Source organism: Syngnathus typhle, linkage group LG3 (assembly GCF_033458585.1).
Source record: "Syngnathus typhle isolate RoL2023-S1 ecotype Sweden linkage group LG3, RoL_Styp_1.0, whole genome shotgun sequence".
NCBI classification, from domain to species: Eukaryota; Metazoa; Chordata; class Actinopteri; order Syngnathiformes; family Syngnathidae; genus Syngnathus; species Syngnathus typhle.
The window spans coordinates 18,900,027-18,926,136 of NC_083740.1; the positions used below are offsets into that span (position 1 = coordinate 18,900,027).

Below are 26,110 nucleotides of genomic sequence, written 5' to 3' on the forward strand. Positions count from 1 at the left end.
CTGATATTACTAAATAATGAAGGTTTCTGCATAAAAGCTGATTTTCTCCAGTAATGTCCGTCTTGGTCTTGTTCATGCGGCACTATTTGCCTGGCGGACGGACATGCAATCAAAACACCACTTTCCTCCCCAGTGATCGTGTGTTTGGTCACGTATCCCTACGCTCAGCAAATCGGTGCTGCATAACAGCGGTCCACAACCTTTTTGCAAATGAGTGTATAAGTGTACGTATTTAGACATCACAAAAATCACGAAAAATCCATAGACACGCCGCACCAAACTACACGCCGCAGGGTTCGAAGTTTGTGCAAGAAATAGCGGCTTATAGTCCGGAAAATACGGGATATGTTTATGGTATTTGTTGGAAGTATATTTTTCACTTATCAGTGACTAACAGCAAATTGATTCTGTTAAAGAAAAACAACCTGAAAAAGAATTTACCTGTGTCTTTACCAAATTGTGTGTTTTCTGTGTTTGTTTTTGTTCTTCTCTTAGTATCTTCTCTGGAGTCAATCTGGGAGCAAGCAGCCAGTTCAGTGACTTTTTGGATGGCCTTGGTCCGGCTCAGTTAGTGGGAAGGCAAACACTTGCTACGCCCGCAATAGGTGAGATTGTGCTCACGTTTTAGTTCAGTTTGGACTGCATTGTTTGTGGATTGTTTGTGTTGCTCATACATTTGGTTTTATTGCAACATTGAGACTTTGACAATAAGGCATTGTTGAAATGTTCAGCTTCCCACAAAAGAGCAGTCTGTTGAGTTATATTTCAAGCATATTTCATAGTCTTACTGCAATACCAAACAAACTTGTATAATTCTATAGTAATTATCTTGCCACCATCTTCCTTTGTTATACAGGTGACATCCAGATCGGTATGATGGAGAAAAAGGGTCAGCTGGAGGTGGAGGTTATCAGAGCGCGAGGTCTTGTACAAAAGCCAGGCTCGAAATCCCTCCCAGGTAAAGACTGTAGCTTACTTGAAATAATACAACAATCACTCTTTTTTTACCATATCGCTAATACAAGATCAGTTTGGAGACATTAGGCAAAGCTTGGTGCCTGACTTTGCTCTCTGTTGGGAGCAAAAATGCCCGTCTCGAAAGCCTTCACTTTGAACTTTAGCGTTTGAAGCTCAGAATTCACAGTGGTCAGAGAAATGCTGTAGTTCTTTATTTGCATTTCTCCAAGATCTTTTTTAATTCTCAATTCTTGGCAGCTATCCCGCATGTTTTTGTTTACCTTCTCCAACACACGTAATTCAAATGATCAGAATCGTCATTAGGCTTCTATAGAGATTGCTAATGAGCTGATAACTTGAAGTAGGTATGGTGGAGGAGGGAAACCTCAAACAAGAAACAAGACATTCAAGAGAGCGGGCCTCGAGGACCGGATTTGGACATCCCTGGTCTTGTGGTTAGCACATCCGCTTGACATTTCTGAAGTCTGGCGTTTGGGTTTGGGTTTGGAAGCTCAGCTCAGGCCCCCTTGCACGGGTTTTCCCTGGGTATAACAGTCACCTGGGATAGGCTTAGCAGTTTAGAAAACAATGGGTCTTTGGGTCCCGCAGAATTTAAAACTGTTTTTCTTTTCTTATCCTTTGTTTGAGGGCGAAAATGCCATTTCAATATTCTTCAAAGTCTTTTACCATCATTGTTTTTTGCTATTGTTTCGTCCCTGCCTTCAGCACCTTATGTCAAGGTCTACCTGCTGAAAAATGGAGCATACGTAGCCAAAAAGAAAACCAAGATTGCACGGAAAACACTTGACCCACTGTACCAGCAAGCACTGCTGTTTGAGGAGAGTCCACAGGGTAAAGTCCTACAGGTGAGTGGAAAATACTATAGATTTGTTTTATTCTTACTTTCATGTCTATATTCCCATGTTAGAAATATATTTTAGAAGGGAAGAACTAGACCAGCATAGCAAATAATTGCATGGCCTTCTTCAGGTGATTGTATGGGGGGACTACGGCCGCATGGACCATAAAAGCTTCATGGGAGTTGCGCAAATTCTCCTGGAGGAACTGGACTTATCAAGCACAGTAATTGGCTGGTACAAGTTGTTTCCACCTTCCTCTTTGGTGGATCCAACTCTGGCGTCCCTCACACGGCGAGCTTCTCAGTCGTCGCTGGACAGCTCCTCTGGACCGCCCGGGATCCGATCCTAGTGGGCCGACAGCTCAACACCGCTCTGCGAGTGATTAACTCCTGACATGCACAGTAAGAAGGGATAGAACGCTGAAGCAGAAATGTAGAGCAACAACAATCACAAAACACATTTCTTGAGATCTGACAATCACTTCTGTCGTGGTTCATTTCCTCTGTTCTGAGGAGCGCCACTTTTCAGTGTTCCATAAAAATTTAGAAAAATGTCTCAGTTTTGCTTTGTGTGTTTACGCTGAAGATTGGGGGCTGACTACAGACAACAGACGGTAGCTTTCAAGTTGAGCTGATGAAGTAGATACAAGATGAATGCCATGTGACAAACGAAGCAGGGTGGCTATTAGCTGAAAACAGCAAAGCAATGAATTGTACTTAAGCGTTGGAATGTATGAACTTGAGACAGAGGTAACCTCCCGCCACATCTGCAGGTAGTGAGGGTACTGGCATCCTATCTGCAGGGGCCTCTCTAGAACCCCATCAGACTGCCAGCACCTCTGCCCAGGAGCAGGGGGCTTTCACATGGGTATTAACTCTGGAAGCACAGGGCCTTCTTCTGGTGCCTACACCCTGAAGCCGCATCACCGGTCCCTCTCTCTGTCGAAAGATCCTCTTTTCAAAATGTTTACCATGGCTTCTCCAAAGCCATACTGTCTTGTGTGTTTGTTTTGTTGTCTATTTATTTCTCCTCTGTTACTATTGCACAAAATGATTTTATAGTGTGTTAAATGCTCATGATATGTTGTCAGTCTGGTGTGTGCATGGAGAGAAAAATCAAGCGATTTAAAAAAAAAAAGGGAAATGAAACTATTTATTGTCTGCAGGTTTTGTGCAGGTAAGGGGACTGGTGATTGAGACACATCTTAGATTTTTAAACATGCGACTAAATGAAGTTGTCTGTGTATAGATGTGTATTAGGCCTTCCAGGAGGATGACCAACAAATAAACATGTGTGTTACAATTAAACGTCACAGAAATACATTACTCAAAAACCTGAAAAAAAGAAAATCTTTATTTACCAAAGGAAGAGTTTGTTATCAGTCAAAATACCCTCACCCAAGCATGTTTAAATGTTTTTATTGAACCTTTATTTTATGTTCTCTTGGGAATTGAACACAAGCACAAGAGCTTGATTTTTTACAACTAAAAGTTTAACTTTTTAAAAAAATAAAATAAAAACGTAGTTTTGAAAAGAGAAAAAAACTGAGATGCCCACTGGCCCTGTTCATTTTGGTGTAGTTATTAGGAAACAGAAAAAGAGAAACTGCTCACACTTTTTATTGTGTAACACTGTTCATGTGCAAGTTACCAATCAGACTGATGTGTCAGGACAACATAAAAGCTCATTCTCCATTTGCCCTACGGACCCCCTCTCACCTTGTAAGAAGGGGGGCTGGTATGACCTCCTCCGAGCTGCATGTAATTTTCTTTAGGAATCAGTTACATAAAAAAAAGATACAGAACTGGATACGTGTTTTTTTCCCCACTTAACTGTAGGGCCGCTTGTATGTTGCATGCAGTTGTACAGTTTGCTCGTAATTGAATATTGGAGGTAAAACCAATCAATGGAAGCCATTCCCATCACACAAATGCAATGGAATCCAACTGCGGTCTAGGCCATGTCCCTCAGTCAGGTGCTGAACGTCTCTCAAATAGAATCGGAAGATTACGTTGACGTTGTTCCTCATCCCCTCTGACAGATGTACTGTAGTCGTGAGCAAACCTCACAACCCCTCCTGCTGTTATTCCACATCATTGTATACCTCCGAGGAGCTGGTGCATCAATAAACATGGAAAGTGCAAATGCAAATCAGATCCTCTTATATGGAACTATATCTTTTGGTTCAACATTGTCAGATAGGATATTGTGCATTATGAAGTAGAAAAGCAAATACAGAGCCAGTGACACACTGTAAATATTCAACAGCCATTCAACCAGGGGCCAATTCATTTAATGAGGATTTATGAATCCACTGTTGGGGACCACGCAGTGGGACAACTCAAGGTAATAGACTTGGGTTTGCAGTGCTCAGCCATTAAAACGAACAAGTCTGTAAAAGATGTCTCAATGATCATTTAAAGTTCAAACCCTTTCCCATTTTGAAAATGTTTTATTTTTTTTCATTGTCAGTATTAACGGGAAAATATTGATTGTTTACAGCGTATGTGTTCCACTGAAAGAAAATTGATTGCAACATTTCTTGTTTGTATAGCAGATGTGGCTCAAATGATGTGTATGTTTTCTATTTCAAAATGTTAATTTTTATGATTTACAAATAAAAAGAATGTGTGGAAGAAAATGCACATCTATTCATTTAAACCTTTATCCATTCTTTGAGGCGAAAGTTTTTCGAGCAAGTTCACCCTAGAGCAGGGGTGCCCACACTTTTTCAGCTCTCGAGCTACTTATAGGATGACCAAGTCAAAATAATCTGCCTACAATAAAAATGCAAAACATAAATTTTCTTCCATATTATCATTAAGTTATTATTATTACTACTTGATATTGTGTATTATTTCTTTCCTTTTTCCCTTTTAGGATATGTCAAGTATTATTGAAATTGAATTTGAAATTGATCTACAATACATATTGGTGTGTCTTGCATAATTGCATGACCCCACATGGCACAATACAACTCACATTGGCCATCGTTTGCCCTTACCTTACTCTGATGATTTGCTAAGGCAGCATAGTCCAGACAGGAGCATGCTTCCAGATGATCATCGGTCATGTTAGAATGGTATTTAGTAATGATGGGCAAATGAAGCTTCAAGATGTTTCAAAGAGCTGAAAGCCCACCAATTTGCCATTTTTTAAAACCTTCACTTTAAATCAACATTGCCATCTAGAGGAGCCAAAGAATACAACAACTGGTTCATGAAACTTCATTTTCCCATCACGAGTATTTAGACTTAATCATTTTCATGTGGAAAAAGGCTGGTTCGCACAAATAGGTGGAACCAAATAATCCAGTCAGGGAGATGGCCTATTTGGGTATTTCCCCTCTGTTAGTATGTTCCAGATGTGTCCATGAACCCTGAATATTTTATACCCTTTGTTTTATTTATTTTAAATAAATTTGAGGCTAGCTACGCAGCAAGGTAAATGAGCAAGTTAAACGCGCATGTGCAAGGTGTCAAAAGTTCAGACGTTAAATTGGCCACCCTGTATGTTAATCAAAAGACAAATGTCATTGTGGCAATGGATCCCCTACTTTTCAATGTCATGTGATCTACCCACATTTCCTTCGCGATTAACCAGTAGTTCGCGATTGACCAGTAGATTGCGATTGACGTATTGGCCAACCCTGCCCAAGGGTCTAGGGGTCTCAAATTCAATTTACCTGGGGACCACTGGTGGTAGAGTCTGGGGTGGGGCTGTGCCGTATTGGGGTTTTCTAGGCTCGTATAAAAACTTTTAATGTTTTCAAATGTAAGACAAAACATTATCAAACAGTAATAAATAAATAAAATAACAATAATGAAAACAATACTACAGCTGATACAGAAACCGGATATACCGTATTTTCCGGACTATAAGCCGCACCTGATTATAAGCCGCAGGGGGTTTAATATTTAATTACCATTTGTAAGAGAATATTCACATAGAAGATTGTCAGGAAAGAGATGGTTCTTTGGAGACGCATACCTTTTATTAACATAACGTTTATTGACAGAGATGAAGGAGCTCTGCAAACATGCAAAAATGGTTAAATCTCAGCGACGACCATAATAAATTTAATGCGCAGCGAACACCAGCAACACACAACTAATAATAAATAAAATGGGACTACTACGAGCTACATGTAGTTCCGGAGAAGACATGACCCAGAACAAAAATACTGAAAAGGGTGACGTATCAAGATGCCCTCTAGTGGTCGGACGAAATCTCAACAGTCCATGAGCAGCTCTATTTCCTTCGTTAAGAGCCAAATCAACTGCCTTTAAATTAAAAACGGCATCATGTGCATTTGTTTGGTCCCCCATAATGACGGTCTGTGCATAAAAGCGCCCTTTCTCCAGGAATGTCTGCCTTGATTTCGATCTGTCTCTCTTTCATGTCAATTGTGCGGCACTATTTGCCTGGCAGACGGACATGCAATCACCAGATCACTCTTCTTCCCAGTGACCGTGTCTCTGGTCACATATCACTCTGCCCAGTATAGTGGTGGCAAAACGGTGGTCCACATCCTATTTAGTAACGAGCAGTGGCGGTTCGACACTGAATTAAGCCCTGGGCAAGACGACTTCCAAGCGTCCCCCCCCAACCCGTAAAATAAAAATCATTTTACACTTTTAACATTATTTTATTGATTTTCAATACAACGTGAGAAAAAGAAAATTATATTTCTCAATTGCACAAGTTTCACTATTGCAATCACAACAGGAAACACTTAATGGGAAGGGGAGACACAACCTTTAGTGGTTTGCCCAATTCAGATTTATTCATTGTTGATAGAAGGCATTATTGTTCCTTGTCTGCTTTCTCTTTTCTTGGAGGCTCACCCTACAGCTTTTCCAAGGAGGGTGCGTAAAATGCATGCTACCATCAGTTTACATATCGGGCCAACATCTCTGTCACTAGTTTTTGCAAAATGTCCTCTTTGAACATCAATTTTAATTTTTATATATAAAATAATTACAGTACATCTGAAACAAATGATTATAACAATATATTTGAGAGATATTTGAGAGTTATTTTGCCTCATTCAAATCATGCAAAAACTGTCTATAGCATCTTAACATCTGAACATTTAAATATGTAAACTAAAGTGCAATCACATTTGTAAATGAATGGCTTCTGTTTTTTTAAACGTAAATAAACAGATCTACTGTGATAAAACGACAAAATTGCAATAACTGCATTAACCATCAAAGTGAAGTCTAACTGTAATTGTAGTCTTGAAACAAATCTGAATAAGGAAAAACACTGCAATAAAATAATGCAAACTGGTTAAAACTTGAGAGTAGCTGAAATCTGTCATGTCAGAACATTACTCCTCACAAACATCCTCTGCCTCGCTGTGCTCAGTGTCACTGTCCACGTACGCGCACACACTCCTGTCGAAATCTTGAAAGCTGCCGCTCTGAGGGCAACGGAAAGCTTTTCTCTGATTCTGAGCATTTTTAGGCGATCTTTTTTAGCTCTCCATCTCCGTATATTACACTCTGTGACACCATATTTCACAGCCTCATTTATCATCATCATCTTGAAGTTTGCATCATAACTTCTCCTCAGCTGACGGTTAACCTGGCGGATCTTTCTCCAGATTGTCGCTACGTTTCTTCATTTTCTGTTATCTCTTCTCTTATTTTCTTCTCTTTTCTTTCTTACCGCTATTTCCAATTTTTCTTCGTGCTACCGCTATTTTTATTTGTCTTCTTGACAAGGATGTGCTTTGGCCTGGGGAGTTCAGTCCAGCTTTCGCTTTAAAGATATCTGGCGCCATCTACCGTTGTGAATGGGTTTAATGTCTAGCGCCCGAATGTAAGACGACCCCCACTTTTTCAGTGTTATTTCAATGCAAAAAACACCGTCTTACATTCGCGCCAACACGGTACACAGCTATAGATGAATACTCTAAGTCAGGGGTCCCCAAACTTTTTCCTGTGAGGGCCACATAACCTTTCCCTTCTCTGATGGCGGGCAGTTTGTAACAGAAAAAGTGTGACGATCGTAGGGGAGCTTAAAAAAATTATTGTTTTCCAGAAAGCCACACATAACCAAATAACGGTTATTTAATAACCCTTTCCAGGTTCTTTACAGAAAAAAAGTCAGGAAACAAATAATAACACTATTAATGAAATAAATAATAACTAAATAACCCTCTCTGAGTTCTTCACAGAAAAAACAGGAAATAAATAATAACTAAATAACTCTCTCTGGGTTCTTCATAGAAAAAAAACCATGGAACATTAACTTTCTGTTGTGCCATGCACAATCTTAACAGATAAAAGTTCAGCTCAGTTGTCAGAGCAGAACCTCTCTGACACATATGAGCAGTCTCTTAAAGTTCTTGTGTTCCTTCCTTATAATCCTTTTGTAGGTTCCAGTAGGCTTGTAGACACCGCTGTCTTTTTAGTTTTTAGTTTGATAGTGCGTCATAGTCTGGAGTAAAATTTCTTGTGGCAATTCTTAGGCGAGATCCGAGGTGTTGGTCCGTTTACCTCGATCTGTGACGGGTAGATGTTGACGTTCATGTGGCTGAACGTCACGTCGCGTACGTCGAGCCAAATTGGCAACTCTTTTAAACGCTCGGCACTGTGTTCACCCTGCTTTACTTGGGCGACATTTTAACGGAAGGATTCCAGGGGAAGGTTTGTGGGTGGCTTTAGCGCAAAACTGCATCTGAAAGCTCAGCGCGCAAATTACAAGAATGCTGTCGTCACAGCCCACGCTCTAAATTCGGGACTGATACAAATAGAGCGCGAGTGCGCCATGTCCGTACACGCACTTGTGAGTGTGCACCGAGCTTTCTGACACGGCTTCCGGTAGTAAATGCGCAGGCGAGCGCTTCCTCATCTACTGGGGAAACGCAGTCATTGCAGGCAAAATGAGCAAAAAAAAAAAGTTTAATAATACAATTTATTCAGGGTTGGCGGGCCGGATTAAACGGTCCCGCGGGTTGGTGACCCCTGCTCTAAGTGGTGGAAATTAAAAGTGGCAAGGCTGTACAATGGTTTACTGTAGCTTAAATGAAAGGAAAGGTGTGCACATACAAGATCCAGTCATTTGAGCGTTAAAAAGGGGATTTAGAAAGCCGTTGACATTGATAAGCACTGGAATGTTGTGCCAGTCTTCAAATATATACGTACGGGCATTCCCATTATATGGTCCTTCCGTAACAAGTGGAATCAAAGTCTGATCCATTTGTTGAGTGACACTGCCACCAAGAGATGGCGCAGTTTCATTATATGTAAGACGCACATGCCGTTGTCGACTGTACAGAACATCTCAAGCCTACACAGGTTAAAATTAGAACAAAAACACTCAAATGGGTTTGAATTCAATGTGGCCATATTGCGCTTTCCTTTATAGACATTTTATTGCCTATTTAGAAATGTGAAGTGTAACACCGTTCATGACTGCGCGCCCAAAAGGGGAAGTTCAGTCGGGGTCGTTATGAGTCAAACAAAAAGTAACAGCTCATTTAAATATCTTTTTTTTTCTTTCTTTTTTTGCCTACATTTATTTGTAGTGGAATGCGGGAAGGCAATTTTCACAACAGCAAAACTCCTGCATTAATGAATACATCTATGAATTACAATCAAGCAGATTTAACTAAGAAGATCTGGGGTGGAAGAATGAAGTTATTACATTTTCACTTAAAACGCAATTCAAGCTAAATTCGTTCCATTCGCCATAATGGTTTGTGCAGATGTTGAGTCAGTCCTCCTCGCTCAGGCAGGCAAGTGGAAAATTCATCGGGAGCTATGATACCTGATAGGCTTTGTGTGGAAAAAAGGGAAAAGAAAAGTCGTGTAATCCGTAGCTTTTGAAGGGAAAATCACATTACACAAGAAGCACGTTTGAACTCCCTGTCAAATACACGCAGGAGCGCATATATTCATTGAAATGTAAACATATTTTTACGCTGATATAAGAAATAAATTTAAACTAATGCGCTTTGATTGGTGAACGGGCGCACAAGAAGTGAGCGAAGAATCCATACTAAAGTAGGTCCCTTCTTTAGATTGGGGTTTTATTTGATCACTTTGGCCAGTGTCGGCAATGCGCACGGCAATGCGCGCGTCAGTGGCGGCGCACATGTAGTGCTGCGGAGCGATTGGAGTTCGACTAGCTCGAGGAAAGAGAGGAGGGCGGTCAAAGCGTGACGGCAAACGTGGGCTTCTCGCCCTGTCGGCTCACTCCCTTGCAGTGCTTCGGACGCAAAAGTCTGCATTGCGCTCCAGTTTCCGGCCAAATCCTTCTTGCATTCTGAAGACCGTTGGGTGATGCAATGCCACGGAAACACAGCGGAGATGAAGGCGCCACCGGGCTCTGGATGAGGACCTCGGCGGGGCACCACCGCGCCGAAGGCTACGGCATGAAAGATGTCGAATCCGGACGAAAGATGATGAACAGTGCAGGAGACGGCTTGCTGTCAACCTCCAACGCCGTCGGCGCTGTTGGGTCCGAAAGCCTGCGAGGGAAGCAAGGAGCCCGGCTCAGCTTGCTCGGCAAGCCGCTCATATACAGCGCGCAAAGCGGTCGCAGGAATGTGCGCTACCGGCGGCTCCAAAACTACCTGTACAACGTTTTAGAGAGACCGAGAGCCTGGGCCTTCATCTACCATGCCTTTGTGTAAGTTTCTCTTCTTTTGTGCGCACCTGTTGATGCTGCTTCTACTTCTTGCGTGAATTGGCACCATCGCATCGACACTGAGCGGACGCTCTCTTTTCTCCTCTTTCTCTACTAGTGACGTTCTATTTAACACGCTGCGTTTTTTGCAGGGGCAAACACTCGATAAACAAATCGTTTAGGAAAAAATGGCAAGTGCTTTTGAACCGTAAGTGGCCATGGGGATTTGTGCATGTTTTATAAGAACAACTGCTGTTGAAGTGCCTTCTGTTGACTTCGCATTTAATTGGAATGAACGAAAATGATGGCTGGAGCAACGTGACTGTTAGAAGAGGAAGGAAGTTGACACGCGGCGGCTGAAGCGGCATTGCGCACCAAGTGTGTGCGTGCGTGCGTGCGTAGAGAGATTGAGGTCTTGGGTCTTGGGTCTGTGCACAACACGTGTGAGGCGGAAATGCCTGGATGCTTGATTACGTGCAGACAAAGGCAACCAAATTTCGTTGGCTCAGCTTGTTATTGTGTTGCTGTGTCGCAAGAAATTTAGTTTTTAAATCAAATTATATGGAAATGACTTGAGTATTTATGGCAGTATGGAAGTGCAGTGGTCGGAAAAAACGACCTTACTGACTTTCAATTATCCAAATATCAAATATATTTATGAGTATTTTTTTGGCTGTTTTTTTTTGCATTTAGGCCAAGAAATATCAACACTTTTATTCCTTATCCTACTTTATCAATATATGCTTGTTACTTTTCCAAACCCCACTGATGATGGAACACAAAAAAGACAGAGCTGCATAATCATCCGTGGTTGATGTCGTGGGTCAGACAAGGAGGAAAGAACATGGACACGGCAGAAAGTATTATTAGAAATCCCCCATCCATCCTTCATTTTTTTGGGGGGGGGGGGTGATCCTTTGATTCAAGAATAATTGGTGGTGAATCCATACTTCATTTTTTTGGGTGATGTTTGCTTTAATAATAATTGGTGGTGAATCCATTATCGCATATGATATGCCACTCTATATTACCAGCTTCTAGCGTTAAAAATTTCTCTGGACTAACATACATCTTAATTAGTTATTATTGGCTATTTTAGCACTTTTATTAAAGTGATTACACAAGTTTTGACAGCACAAAAGTTGAGCTATCACTAGGTCGCTAGTAATTTATTTTGTAATGTAGTAGTAATGTAGTAATGTAACTTAAATGAAGGAAACTACTTTGTGGGAAGTTTTTCATTGTGCTAAGTCATCAAAACAGGTATACATATACGTATAAATCAAATACGGTACTACACAACTTCTGCCTACACATCCCTGGTTGCATCTCTGGTTGCTGGAACACATTCCATCTGGTCATCATGGCGCTTTCAACAGTCAATCGAAATGCATATGATCTTTAATTTGCACATAATATTATCAGCTTTGTACACAAGACGCAGACTTGCACAGACGTATATCTGCATGGAGACATGTTAGACCGGGTCTTGGTAATTTTGCAGATTCAGCATATTTAAGAATGTTTTTCACCATAGTGGGTGTAAAAAACTACATTTGCGTCCTATCAAAGTGGATTCTTTCTTTCACTTTAAATGTGGTGCACTCATATCACATATGGAGGCATCTGTGTGTGGAAAAGGAAGCAGCAATCTGTGTGACCAAAACTTTGGGGGTGGATGGAATTTAATTTAAAAAGTTTCCAGGTTTAGTTATAACATCTGTGAGATGCTTAGGTTGAAAAACACGGAGGATCAACAATTGAATTATATCAAACTTTACACTTTCATGTTAATGAGAGACCCTTCAACCTGCCTCATTTCCTGCTGGGTCGGCCATTAGTGAGTCCGGCCGGCATTTGTTACCATGATGACCGGGCGCCCAGCCTGAGTTTTGCTGTAAGAAAGGCTTTGCTCAAGCTCTTGTCATTCTCACTGGCAAGTGTGCACTGCAGCCAGCTGATTAAGCCCCCACTGAGCAGCGAACAATTGAGTGTTTTTGAAGGCAGCGAATGTTGTGTTCACGTCAGAGTTTGTCAGGATTTGTTCAAGGTTGCAAATGTTCACAAAACAGTCACCAGTAATTTTCTGAGGGAAAAGAAAACTGTTGGCGAAACTGTAATTGCTTGCCACCCAGTGATAGATGGTCTTTAATTCTACTTGCAGAAGCTCAGTCCAGAGTGTGAACACAAGTAAGCGCCTGTAAAGGCAAATGAAAGCACGACATCTACTAGTGTGTGGAACACGTACTTAAAGAAAACAATTTTAATTGTTTATATGCAAATTGAATGCCTGCCCATTTAAAGGCAGGCACATCATTACCGTACTTTTCGGACTATAAGTCGCGTTTTTTTTCATAGTTTGGGTGGGGGACAACTTATACTCAGGAGCGACTTATATATGTTTTTTTTCACAAATTTTTACTTGATCATTAACACATCACTTACTTACAAGTTTAGTTGACCACTTCACATGTTATTTTCAGTATAGTTGATCACTTCACATGCTTTGATATTGTTATCTTGAACATATTCAAAACATGAAAAATAGAGAGAAAAAATCAAATAAAGTAATTAACACTTTAAAGCGCCATATCCTCTGGACATGTCCTCTGTCACCAGGATGACATAAAGGATGAGAAATTTGATCGATGGATTTAATGATTTGGAGTGACACAAATGGTTTGATAATATTGTTGTTTATGTGATAGTTATTTAAAATATAGTTTATATATCGTTGTATGGGCCTGTGGAATAATTTGAACTGCGGCGCGGCACACGGCATTGTTGACAAAGGACGGTGGATTTAATGAATTGGAGTGACACCGATGGTTTTTTAAACGTGTTATTTATGTAATAGTTTTTTTTAAACAATTGAATGTTACGTCAGGCCCGTTCTCAGCTCCTCGTTTGTGTTTGTCACGTTAGCATACCGTATCGTTTAGCCTGTTGTTGCTCGTTCATGTCTGTTCATGGTGTTGGATTTTGTCGAATAAATTGCCCCCCAAAATGCGACTTATATTCCGGAGCGACTTATATATGTTTTTTTTCACATTTTTGGGCATTTTATGGCTGGTGCGACTTATACTCCGGAGCGACTTATAGTCCGAAAATTACGGTATGTACTTTTAAGAAGCAACTGAGATATTTCACCTGCCATTGCACTTTTTGTCACACACTGGGCATATGTTAAAGATGCAGTGGGAGTCAGTGTGCACATTTAGCTTTGTCAGAAACTTCAGGAAAAGAGCACCTTCACTTATTTGCTGTTCCATTTTTCCGGACTTGTATTTACCTCAGCCATGAATATATGAATTCCTTATGTGTGACAGCAACAGAACTGAGCCGCTCTTTGTGCTGGGTTGACTTGTGACTTGAGACCCAGCCTGCCCACAATCCCACTCATACAGACACACTTATACACATGCACAGTAGTGCCATTCATCTCACCTCTGGATTAACAAACTTTTATCCTTGCAAATATGTTCAGGGTCAGAAAAGTATCAGGGGAAAACAAATACAGTGTTCCTTCACCTTACAGGACTGGCAGGCTGAACAATTGGGGGGTGATATAACCTTGCTGCTCTCAAACTTGATTTTAGTATAATTTATTTCCTAGTTTTATCCCTAAATGGAAATTCAACATGAATATGTACTGTTAGGGCTAAAGAATACCCGACGCTAGGGTCAATTGTGCCCAAGATGATGTAGAAAGCCCTCAGCCAGTCCATGGTGAAAACAAAAAATACCTGACTTGCTTTAAAATTGTGATGTATTGTACATGAGTAGTATAGTCATAACGATTAACACATTCAACACATACACATACAACTTCTAATTGCATTTAATTTATTTCACCCATTTGGAAAATTCCATTTAGGAGCTCGTGTGGCATTACATTATATTTCTATATTTACTTAGGGAGTTCCCATCCACAACCTGTTTCTAACATGCACTTATGTTTACAAAAGATGGGTATTGTTCTTTAAGGCAAACAACATCAAACTAGACAAGAGCACCTGTCTTCATGCCCAATCTGTCAGAAATCTCCTTGAGCTTGTATGGCTGAATTGAAACTTTTGTCGTCTCAGTATGTGGTACATGATTCGAAACGGGTCACATTTAGAGTGAGAAATAGCTTTTATTTGTACCACTCATGCTTTGCTTTCACTGTACTCTCAATCACACCCGCCTCAGAGTGTAGAGGTTATGGGTTCAATACTGGCTCTGGCCATCCTGTGTGGAGTTTGCATGCTCTCCCCGTGCCTGCGTGGGTTTCATCCGTGTTCTCCTGTTTCCTCCTACATTCCAAAAAACTTGCATGCTAGGCCGATTGACCCCTCCAAATTGTCCGAAGGTGTGAGTGTGAATGTCTCTTTATGTGTGCCCTGTGATTGGCTGGCGACCAGCTCAGAGTGTACCCCGCCAACTGCCCAAGACTGATGGGATGGGCTCCAGCGCTAGCCCGCAACCCTCGGGAAGAAAAGGCAGTTCAGATAATGGATGAATGTTATGTTCTTACTGTGCTTAGAGATTCTCCTGCACGCTCAAACCAGACAATTCTCTCAGTTGCACACTTTCTTGGCTGGATAGAACCTTCCATCAACTTAAGTGTAATGTACGTATGCACTCTGGGTGGAGCAACTCTTCAATGAATGCATTCCCTGTGGGTGTCATTCAAAAGACTCTTCACGTTTCATTTTATGAACATCTTAAAGCTGTTTCCGCTTCATACGTGCTCCTATAGAAAAAGCCTTAACCTCATTGGGTGGACAAAAACGACTCAATTCATTGCTCTTCAGGTGAGTCTCCTACGGCGCACAAAACGAGGGTGCAGAGTTGCCATGGCAACTGATGCTGCCTTCCTAAGCTTACTCAAAACAGGAATCTGCATCTGTATTGTTTGTATCAACCAAAAAAACAAATGTCCATGCATAACAATCTCAACACGTCCTTCTCCCAGCCAGATAGATGGGTTTTACTGCTGTGCCACTATGGCCAGAAGTTGGTCAGGGGTCATCAAGGCCATGCTGGACCACAACATGCATGCTATATTTAGGCATTCAGAATGCAGGTATGTTGCCTATTAGGCTGTTCTTCTCCTGAAGGAATAACACATTTAAGGCAGAACACTGTGAACCTCATTGCTCCTATATAATGTCTAAGATACAGAAGTTCTTGGTTCAAGTAACAAACAAACAAACAAACAAACAAACAAACAAAGAAACAAACAGGATTTCAGCTTTTTCACCAGGCACCTAGCACATCAATATGTTATATCTGTCCCCACTAGTCTAAAGATGGCATTCTGATTAATATTGCGTTTGTGGATATTGCAACAAAATTCACCTACTTTATCCATCTCGACCACTCCAAATTGCCCGTATGTGTGAGTGTGGTTGTTTGTCAATATGTGCCCTGCGATTGGCTGGCAACTGGTTAAGGGTGTCCTCTGCCCGAAGTCAGCTGAGCGAGGCTCCAGCACACCCGTGACCCTCATGAGGTTCAAAAGAAGATGAAGAGGGCGGCCATTTTGCCACTTGCTGTTGACTGACAATGACATCACAGTTGGAAGGTCTTAGGTCACAAGACTCACAACCAACCACAGCTCAGCTTAATAAAACTGATGAGCCTTGATTGGTACTGTGTTTTGACTAGTTGGGCAGCACAGACCATATTATTACAGGGAAAATGTTGGGGTTGGCTCCCCCTTTAAATCTGGCATAATTCTTTTCCTACTCATTTTTTCTAGCTTGCATCTGGACTCACATGGTGTTAGTTTTTTTGACATGATGATCATAGCTGGTAAAAAAGGAAGAAAAACACTGACATTGCAGAATGTTGATTAAGTCAGTGTATCTTCAAACGGCTTATACTATGTTGAAGTCAAAACATTGGCAGTGTAGTATTACCCCAGGACAGACAATCCTGGTTCAGAAATAGCTTCACCATCCCTCATTCTTGTGTGACGTAGGCTACACTCAGTTTTTATAATGTGAGTGGCACTCTGTACAAGGACATGCACCATCTACATTCACAGCCAAGTCGAGCATACTTCCTGGAGATCTGTCCTGGAGGGCTGGGGTGGACTGGCTGTGTAGCAGGGGGACAGCACCAGGCCATGCTACTGGTCCATGCATTTGCTACAAGCCTGTTAATACTGCTGCGTAGTGGGTGGACAGCCAGCGGCATTCTGACCTGCCTGTCTTACCCACAGGGCCAGGGCTGCAGCTGGATGGTCAGCGTGCCTATGGTACTGCTATTGGTGTGCAGTGTTCCTCCACTCTGATAAGAGACACAGACAGAGAGAATAGGAAACATTGGATTTGACAGGATAATGATCTTAAATAAAATTATTTTCAATTACCCCAACCAACAAAACACAAAAGTAAATACTTACGACACATCATACTTTAGATCATCCGTAAGTGGAGATGTTATTGCTGTTCCTTATAAAGTACTGTACTTTGCGCACGCTGATCTGCAACGGTGAACTCCAGCGAGTCCATTCTTCTGCCATATACTATACTGCATGCCTCTCCTGAATATAAAGGGAATGAGGGGAGTCGCTTCAATTGGCCATGAATCAAGTCGGGTGCGTTGAGCACGCCTATTTATAACTGTGCCCGTCTACGAAAACACAAAAAGAACGAAAAGTCCACCCACCCATTAACACAGTTAGACTGCACTTCAAGCTTGACATGAGATGGGCCCAAATTAGGTGACCGCTGACTTTGCAGTGAAGATTCCCTTTTGTTTAGTTCCCTTTAGTACTTTCACCAGAGAAAAAGTAAAACACACATGTACAGTTAATTCTTTAAATGCCCAACATCGAACACATCTTTCGAGATATGCTGTGTATGACAGTTCAAGTTTTGTGAAGATTTAAAGACCAATAATTTTTTCCTACAACCTTGTGGTAATGATTTCCACATGTGGTTGTTTAATGCATGACAAAATATTCACAGCTTTGTTGTGGTTCAGTGGTCTGAATTCTTCCAAAACTTTTCAATTGCTGTTGTAATTATCTAATGAAAGGCTCTTACTGCTTAAATCCGGGAGGCAACTGTACAGTGGCGGTTTTAGGAAGGTTTTGCTGGGGTGTCAGGAACCTCAGATGGTGGGGGGCAGAGGTTACACCATACACCTACAGGTGCACACATGCACACACACACAGGCACGCATGCACGCACGGACGCACGCACGCAACCCGCCCCCCCCCCCCCCCCCACACACACACATACATACACACACCATCAGCAGCTTGGGAGTGCTGAGCTCTACCCAATGAACTCAACCACTGGGCCACCGGAATGGAAATCATAGCAAGGCATGGGAGGTATCTGTTGGACCATGAACATTTACCTTGAATCTCCATTTTGTCATGATAGAGTGGCAAGGCTGATGTGACCCCTTCTCTACCACCCGTTCCTTTTTCTGGATGTTCCATTTTCCCAGAGAACTTCCGTTTTTGCTGGGGTTTCCCTTTCGTTCATGCTCCTCTCATCATTGTTTGCAAAGTTTTCGATATATGGTTTCATAAGAGCTCATTTCTTGGTGGTCGGTTGTGTCACGTACCGCAAAGACTGACAGACTCACAACGGCATTGAAGTTAAGGCTATCCTTAATTGGTGCATCAGTAGGTTGAAATTGTTTTCTACTTTAGAGGAGAGGCTTCAGGGTGTGGGAGTAAATTCTAAACTGGTTATTAAAACAGATATACACATCATGGAGACTAACAGAAAAACATAAATATTAAATTCAGTATTGATATATTTATTAGGGTGGCAGGTGGGGTGGCAAAACTATAGGTGGGAGTGTCACCCCCTTGGCAGCCTGTAAACCCTTCTATGCAACTGTATAATATGTAGCGGAATATTGTCAAGAGAACTCTAGTATAATGCTGAAATGCTGAGATAAATGGCTTTACCATTGTTACGCTTTGTTAGCACTTTGATATAGCTGACTTGTCAGAACATATTAGCGGTAGGTTAGCTCTGGAGGTCACAGCAGGCAAAGTTCCCTTTCATACAAATAGAGCATTGCCAAAGAGAAAGGGGTCAAGAGATGGAAGAAATACTTGATTGTTCACAATGCTGACATAAAAAACAATTCTGATGTATCCAATTTTTTTGAGGCTATTCACTTTTTGTAGAAATTTGTCAACAATGTGGCTTGAGAATGTATTGAAATAGCTATGAAGGAGATGAGCTTATGCAACACTATCCATTTGTGTTGCAACCAATCGCATCTGGCTTCAACAGATAACATTTTGGTAGAGCGCTGTGTACAACCAGTATGGATCAACAAATTCACCAATTGATCCATAAATAAGGCGCCCCGAATTATAAGGTGCACTTTGTTTTTTTTTAGGAAATGCTTCTAAGTGCGCCTAATAGTGCAGAAAATACGGTAATTGAAATTCAAACAATGACCAACTATGCTATGTTTTGTTCTCAGTCATTTGTACCCTGGCAGTGACTTTTACATTTCCAATGAATAATGTAATGTAATGCTAGATAATGACCTTTGCCAGTGTAAATGCTTCTATTTCACACTACATACAGTACAGTCGAGATGTATAAAAACATTGGAGCTGAAATTTAAAAAGAAATATTGGGCTAGAAGCGCTGGTAACTTTCAGCCACATAAACTGGTTTCCAAAAAGGTGAATTTAGAACCCTCAAACCCTGACAATATATACATTTATTATTACAATATCAATAATCTTTCCTACTCCATTTAGGTAACATGGTTTCTTACCACGCTACCGTGCAAAATTCTGAATTTTTTTTTCTTCCAATATAACTTTTCTCAGCCCTGATTTACAATAAATCAATAGAATTGAAGCAGGTTTGATAGCTTTTCAAGTCACTTAAATGGGCTCTGCCCTACTGGGCAGTGCATTTATTAAGTCGTTTGCACTTTGCAAATCACAAAATGAGCTGGACCTGAGAATATGTAAGGTTGTGTGTCAGGTGAGAGAGAGGAAGGGACTTTTGATTTTGTAACACAAGATGAGAAGGAACACTCAACAGCTGCTTGTTGAAATAACAGACTGAAATGACAGTACCGCATGTCTCATATTACCTACCCACTTGGGTTTTTAATAGGCTAGCTTAACTGCAGTGAAAAAAGATTAGTTTTGGGGCATAGCAGCTTGATAACATATCATACGTAGATGAAAGCTTTTAAAATGATATGTTGATGGAACTTTATACATATCTTCTTGTGTATTCTACAAAAAAGCCTGAAGGTAAATGAATGTCAAATATTTAACATTGCATCCAGTTAAACTGCAAAATGTTTCCCAAGAATTTTGATTGAGGGCTTTATAAAAAAACTTGACTTGACTAGTGCATAATTATTACTATGAGCACTTTGCAGAGAAATAGAAACCGACTATCTTTGTGGTGTTTATAGAGGAAATCAATCTATGTGAATGTAGCAAATGTCTTTTTTTCCATCTATTCAATAAAACACTTTACATAAATAAAGGCCAGTAGCTGGATAAAATGTTTTTTTTTTTTTTGTTTGCAGATTTGGTTTTTCGATTTTCCTCGAAACTACTGAAACAAATTATTAGTTCAAAAAGAAATGAATGTACACTTTCATTACCACAAAAGAAGTAACTTAGAAACAGAAAACCATCACAATTGAACTTTCTTAGAGCTTGACAACCTCAGCCTTGTCTTCTGTCTACCAACTCATTAATAAGACTATATAATGACTTTTTGAGCAGACTGCACAGCCTATGCATACATTAAGCACCCCAGTAGAAAGAACGCTTAAAGCACCGGCTGCCTGCTCCGTTTGGCGCTCTCTCGAAACACCTGGATAAACATTATTGTATAAGAAGCGCATTTCCCACTAACCATCTGCCTCTGCTACACCTCTGAAAGGCTTCTTAGTTTGCTCGAGCCGCTGACCTGTTTGACTCATTTCAGGAACCCCGGGCAAATATGTTTCCTCATTACCCAGTTAAAATCTCATATGAGACCACAGAAATTCTTACAGGGTTGACAAAAGGTCAGCAGGTGATGAGAGCCACGTTATATATTTGTAGACAATACACCTCAACCATTACAAAAATCAATTAATTGAATACATCACTATTAATATCGTCATTATATATTTTAAAAGTCATCCCATCATCTGAGGCAAAGATACAGAGGGTGACGAGGGGTGGGAAGTGTTTCGGATTGCTTGTAATTTATTACGTAGCCCTCTGATTGTGACTTTGTTACAACTGGAACATGTGGTGTTCCAGAAATTTAAAAAAAAAAAGAAAAATCCGCCTGGGAGGACTTAGCCGTTATCAAAGGTATCAAGACAAGTCCAGTCAGCTGAAAGCTAAAAAAATGACTAGATCCTGATTACTGCTAGTTTTAACAGAGGTGTAAAATGAACAAAAATACTTGGTATAAAATTGTGATACCCGTGAAAGGCGCCATTGACGGAATGCGTCGCTTCGGATGCTATCAGACGAGTCCAAAATTAGTTCAATGCTAATGACTTGAGTACCCTTGGTTACTGCTCATTTTAATAGCTTGATATTAACTGCGACCAAGTGAAGTGAAGGTTCATTGGCAAACTATTATGTCCATTGACGCGCAGACAACAATTGTGTGCTAACCACAACTTTATTCATCATAGAATAACAAATGTGTAGCTAATGATGAACAACCATGAAACCACAAAAAACATGAAAAATTGAAACACAAATTACAGGAAATAGAGTGGCAGAATAGTAACAGTCAAAAGTAAGTTGAAAACCAAAGAATAAAAATGGGCCTTCAAACGAATTTTAAAAATGGGGGGCTGCCTAACACTATATCTAAATATATCCATACATTACCGCTTATCCTCACAAAGCCCGTGGAGGCCTGCTTCTGTTTCTTATGAATTTTGTGCGCCTCAACCTGCTGCAGGACACGAGCAAATCAGTTTCTTCTTCCATAATGTCGAGGGCTATCAGTGTGCCTCGCACGCGTCATTTGAAGAGAATGAAACTCTCCGCTTTGATATGCGGCGTATCAAGTTGGCTGCTTTCCCGCCTACAGCGTCACAAAAAAACAGCCATGTTGTTTTGCACATATTTAGTTGACACTTTGCACTGTGCACAAAAAAATAAAGCCCTTTGTGTAAGGACACTACTAATTAATCTATTCAGGTCAGGGAATCCTATTTCTCTCAATGAATCAGCTGCATCCGGTCCTGAGCTGCAGTCTCTATTTTCCCTCGTTGACGACAGACTTATGACCTTCCATGACAGAACAACTTTCACTCTAGTGAACAGCTGCTGTTTACTCCTCCTAATCTCAACCAGCTGAACATCTATCAGCCATTCACGACTGAAATTACATCATAATATGCCCCTACCCACTGTAATTCAATGAATGCTACATGCTGTCACACATAGTCACTGTTGCCCCGATAACAGGGGCGTCAAACTCCTTTTTTTCGCGGGCTGCATTGTCGTCATAGCTTCTTTTGGAGGGCCATTATGACTTTCAACCCAAATAAATGTATGAGCACCTCATATTATATACAGTAAAAGCTACAAATCAAACTGACAAATAACTCGTTTTCAAATCAGATGAGTAAAAACTGGACAAATATTAAAAATAAAAAAAGATATTAAAAGTAAAGACAATTTGCAATTCCAGTAATGACACAAATTTGATGCACATTTTGTGATGTGGTGGGCCGTATTTGTCCCCCGAGCCTTGAGTTTGACACCTGTGCCCTACAACAGTGGTCCCCAACCGTTTTTGCGCCACGGACCGGTTACATGTCAGAAATATTTTCGCGGACCGGCATTTATATAAATAAATAATAATAAATAAATAATACATTTATAATAAATATATAAATACGATGAAATAAAATGATACGACAAATGACAAACATAAAACTCACCATTACGTTGAATTAGTGGGAGCACTGAGTTTGTTTCTCAGAAACGAGCCGGTCCCATCTAGACGTAATCAGAGACAATGACACCCGAAGTGATTAAGGTTTATCTTTTATTGCAGGATGCTTGGTCTCCATGTGTTGAAGCAATTTTGAATGCTTCAATGCCTGGTTAGTTAGCCTGTCGCCACATATTAGCTTTGCGGGCTCGACTGGGGAAACATGTCACGTGACCGGGACGAGTGTTTTGACCTGAATTAATTAATCGTCGATAAAAAAAAATTCTGTGCGGCTTGGCGGCCCGGTACCAAGTGACCCACGGACCGGTACTGGTCCGCGGCCCGGTGGTTGGGGACCACTACCCTACAACAACAAAGTACACTACAAGTAGTGAATGAGGTGCCTTGAACTGTTGGTCCTCAGACGACCAACAGTTCAAGGCAACTACTAGTATGACTTGCCACCTAGTGCAGCTTTAAACTACCGTATTTTCCGCACTGTTAGGCGCACTTAAAAACTTACATTTTACTCAAAAAAACACAGTGCGCCTTATAATGCAGAGCGCCTTATATATGGATCAATTGATGAATTTGTTGATCCATACTGGTTGTACACAGTGCTCTGCCAAAATGTTTCAGTACGTCTTAGTACGACTAGTAAATTACAAGGTCGCATCGCTTCCCAACATTACGGCAACTGTGGTCAGGAGGTGTCACTGAATAGCTGTTGTACCCGCGAAGCTATTTCATTTCAAAATAGGCTGCTCCGTTAATGTTTCAAGTAAATTTAAGGATCGATATGGAAGGAAAACATAGGTAAGCAGTACCAATGTGTTAGATCAAACTTTAGTCAGTTCCGATCATTTTATGGGAGATCGTTTGAGAAACGCGATTGTTTACACTTTGCTGAGGCTCATGGGGGTCCTTGAGCTGAAGCTCATGGGAGTTTGCGGGTGGCTAATGCTATAATAATAGCTGCTATACGCACAAGGCTATTTCATGTCAAAATAGGCTGCTCTGTTAATGTTTCGAGTAAATTTCTGGATCGATATGGAAGGGAAACATAGGTAAGCAGTACCAGTGTTAGATCGAACTTTAGTCAATTCTGCTTATTTTATAGGAGATTGTTTGAGAAACGCGATTGTTTACAGAGGGCTCATTGGTTATTGGCTAGCCAATGCATACCTAGTCAACCTCAGTTTGTTGCAGTATAGCTTCTATTTTATGCGCCTTTTAATCCGATGCGCCCTATATATGAAATAATTCCTAAAGTAAAAACTTCAATGAGGGTGCGCTTTATAATCCAGTGCGCCTTTTGGTGCGAAAAATACGGTATATATTTTATCCAAATTGATGATTATTATTTAGTAGATACAAATATTTTTATGCTCATCTATCTTTACCAGTGACACATATGAAAAGAAGAACAATTAAATGTCGAATACAATAATCTACAATAAATACTCTTTATCCCATGGTTTCTGCCTGTTTTCCACCTGTCCTTGCTCTAACACAGTGGTCCCCAACCACCGGGCCGCGGACCGGTACCGGGCCGTGGGTCACTTGGTACCGGGCCGCCAAGCCGCACAGAAATAAAAAAATTATCGACGATCAATTAATTCAGGTCAAGACACTCCTGACGGTCACGTGACATGTTTCCCCAGTCGAGCCCGCAAAGCTAATATGTGGCGACAGGCTAACCAACCAGGCAATGAAGCATTCAAAACTGCTTCAACACATGGAGACCAAGCATCCCGCAATAAAAGACAAACCTTAATCACTTCGGGTGTCATTGTCTCCGATTACGTCTAGATGGGACCGGCTCGTTTCTGAGAAACAAACTCAGTGCTCCCACTAGTTCAACGTAATGGTGAGTTTTATTTTTGTCATTTGTACTTATTATATTTATATTTATTATAAATGTATTATTTATTCATTTATTTATATAAATGTATTATTTATTTATATTAACCGGTCCGTGGCGCAAAAAAGGTTGGGGACCACTGCTCTAACACACCTAATTCAAATGATCAGAATTGATTCAGGTTTCTACAGAGATTGTTGATGTGCTGATGTCTTTGTTAACAAGGGATATCTTGCACAAAATGTAATCTTCATACTGTACTTGGTTAGACACTTATTGCGCTTGATGCATTTGATAAAAAAGACAAATTGTCATTGGTCATCATTCCTGTTCTCCAGTTACAGAACCATGGCATGTCTATCTGCAATTTAACCCTTTTTGTTTGGCATCCGTATCGAACAACCCCACACTTGCAATCATTTCCCTTGGAACTGTGTAATGTACCATTTAGCAGTTGTCAATATATTGGATTGCATTAAGCCTAGAGGCTTTTAAAGCGTGTGAGCTCGCTGACTTTATTCTCTCACTTTCGAATATTGCAGTCGGCACAAAATTCAATGCAACAGCAAATCTAATAGTCTGTCCAACAGAGAGTGATATAAATCTCATTATTCACTGGAAATGTATTAGCAATAGAAACAGGAGTATGAATTATAGGTGCAGCTATATCTTTTTTGTGAGTAGCTGGTTACGTGTCCATGTCAAAATGAACAGTACTTAGGTAATTGTGCTAAGTGCTCGGAAGCTGTTCATCATTATCAGGAGAGACAAAAGTAATGTAAATAGTTTCCTATCATATGGTACCAAAACAACTTTGAATTGAAACCATGTTGGGTGGTAAGAATATGCTGCGGTACAAATGGGGGGGCTACAAGGCTTTGAGCATTCTTTAACCAATTAATCAGACCAGCCAATGTATCACACCTCTCATATTACATCACCTGGAGAAGACGGGATTTCTGTGACAAGGATGAGACACAAGTATGACAAACAAAGATGTGGACAAATGTTAGAATTGGAAAATTATATGTACTTTCCCCGACTACGAATCAGGAGCATATCTTAAGTAACTTTGGGCTAAAGGTGAGGTACACCATGGATTGGTTGCAAGCCAATTGCATTTGAATATACATCAAATAGATATTGTATGATGCATATCGCTGGCATTGAGAGATACTTTATTGGCTAAAGCATAACTTTTCAGGAAACGGCATCATTATTGAACCAGCAATTTTTACCTCTTTAATTTGGTCATTTTGTGAAAATAACATACACACGTGGGCATTGCCCAACAACACAGTTTGCGGAAAAAAATATTGAATTGAGCAAATTTTGACATCAGAGGTTTCAAACCTATGCCAGCATTTCAATGTATGCATATAAATGATAAATATAACTGAATATATACAACCTAAACTTAAAAAAATGGGTATAGGAAATGTTTTCCTAGATTTCTAAATGATTGGGCACAAGTGTTTATGAATCATTGTTGAAAAATGGCTTCTAAATGATTGGCCACAAGTGTTTTTGAATCATTGTTGGAAAAATGTGTGCAGCGGTCGTACAGGAGAGAAGCATTTGTTGGCCTGCTAATTGCAAAGTATGTACGCTTTTAAAGTGAATGGAAAGAACTGGAAGGGCAAACAACCTTGCCCGTTTCTCCACTCATAGATTGTCACGCTCTTAGCAGCACACAAGCCCACGTTCCCCCCGGGCACAGGCACACTCATAGACACACTTAAAGCCCACTCAGCAGTCGACTCATACTCTGATCCATCTATCCATCCATCCATCTGTCCACACATCCACCAGTGCTCATCCATCCGTCCGTCCGTCCGATTTGTGTGGGCTTTTATGCAACTGTAACACCTGGC

At 40.7% G+C, this 26,110-nt stretch overlaps 2 protein-coding genes across 8 annotated transcripts in view; both read left to right on the top strand.

Annotated features, from left to right (window-relative positions):
- The window catches only part of rims1b (regulating synaptic membrane exocytosis 1b), a 64,940-nt gene extending 61,934 nt beyond the window's left edge, over positions 1-3,006 (top strand). For all 4 annotated transcript variants that reach the window (XM_061275610.1, XM_061275606.1, XM_061275607.1 and 1 more), the window contains 4 exons: positions 496-605; positions 857-958; positions 1,684-1,823; positions 1,948-3,006. In XM_061275610.1, the coding sequence (XP_061131594.1) occupies positions 496-605; positions 857-958; positions 1,684-1,823; positions 1,948-2,166 (571 nt within the window). In that variant the 3' untranslated portion in view covers positions 2,167-3,006. The remainder of the gene's footprint in view (positions 1-495; positions 606-856; positions 959-1,683; positions 1,824-1,947) is intronic.
- Positions 3,007-10,119: 7,113 nt separating this feature from the next.
- LOC133151027 (potassium voltage-gated channel subfamily KQT member 5-like) overlaps positions 10,120-26,110 on the top strand; it is a 118,599-nt gene continuing 102,608 nt past the window's right edge. For all 4 annotated transcript variants that reach the window (XM_061273754.1, XM_061273750.1, XM_061273751.1 and 1 more), the window contains exon 1: positions 10,120-10,463. In XM_061273754.1, the coding sequence (XP_061129738.1) occupies positions 10,120-10,463 (344 nt within the window). The remainder of the gene's footprint in view (positions 10,464-26,110) is intronic.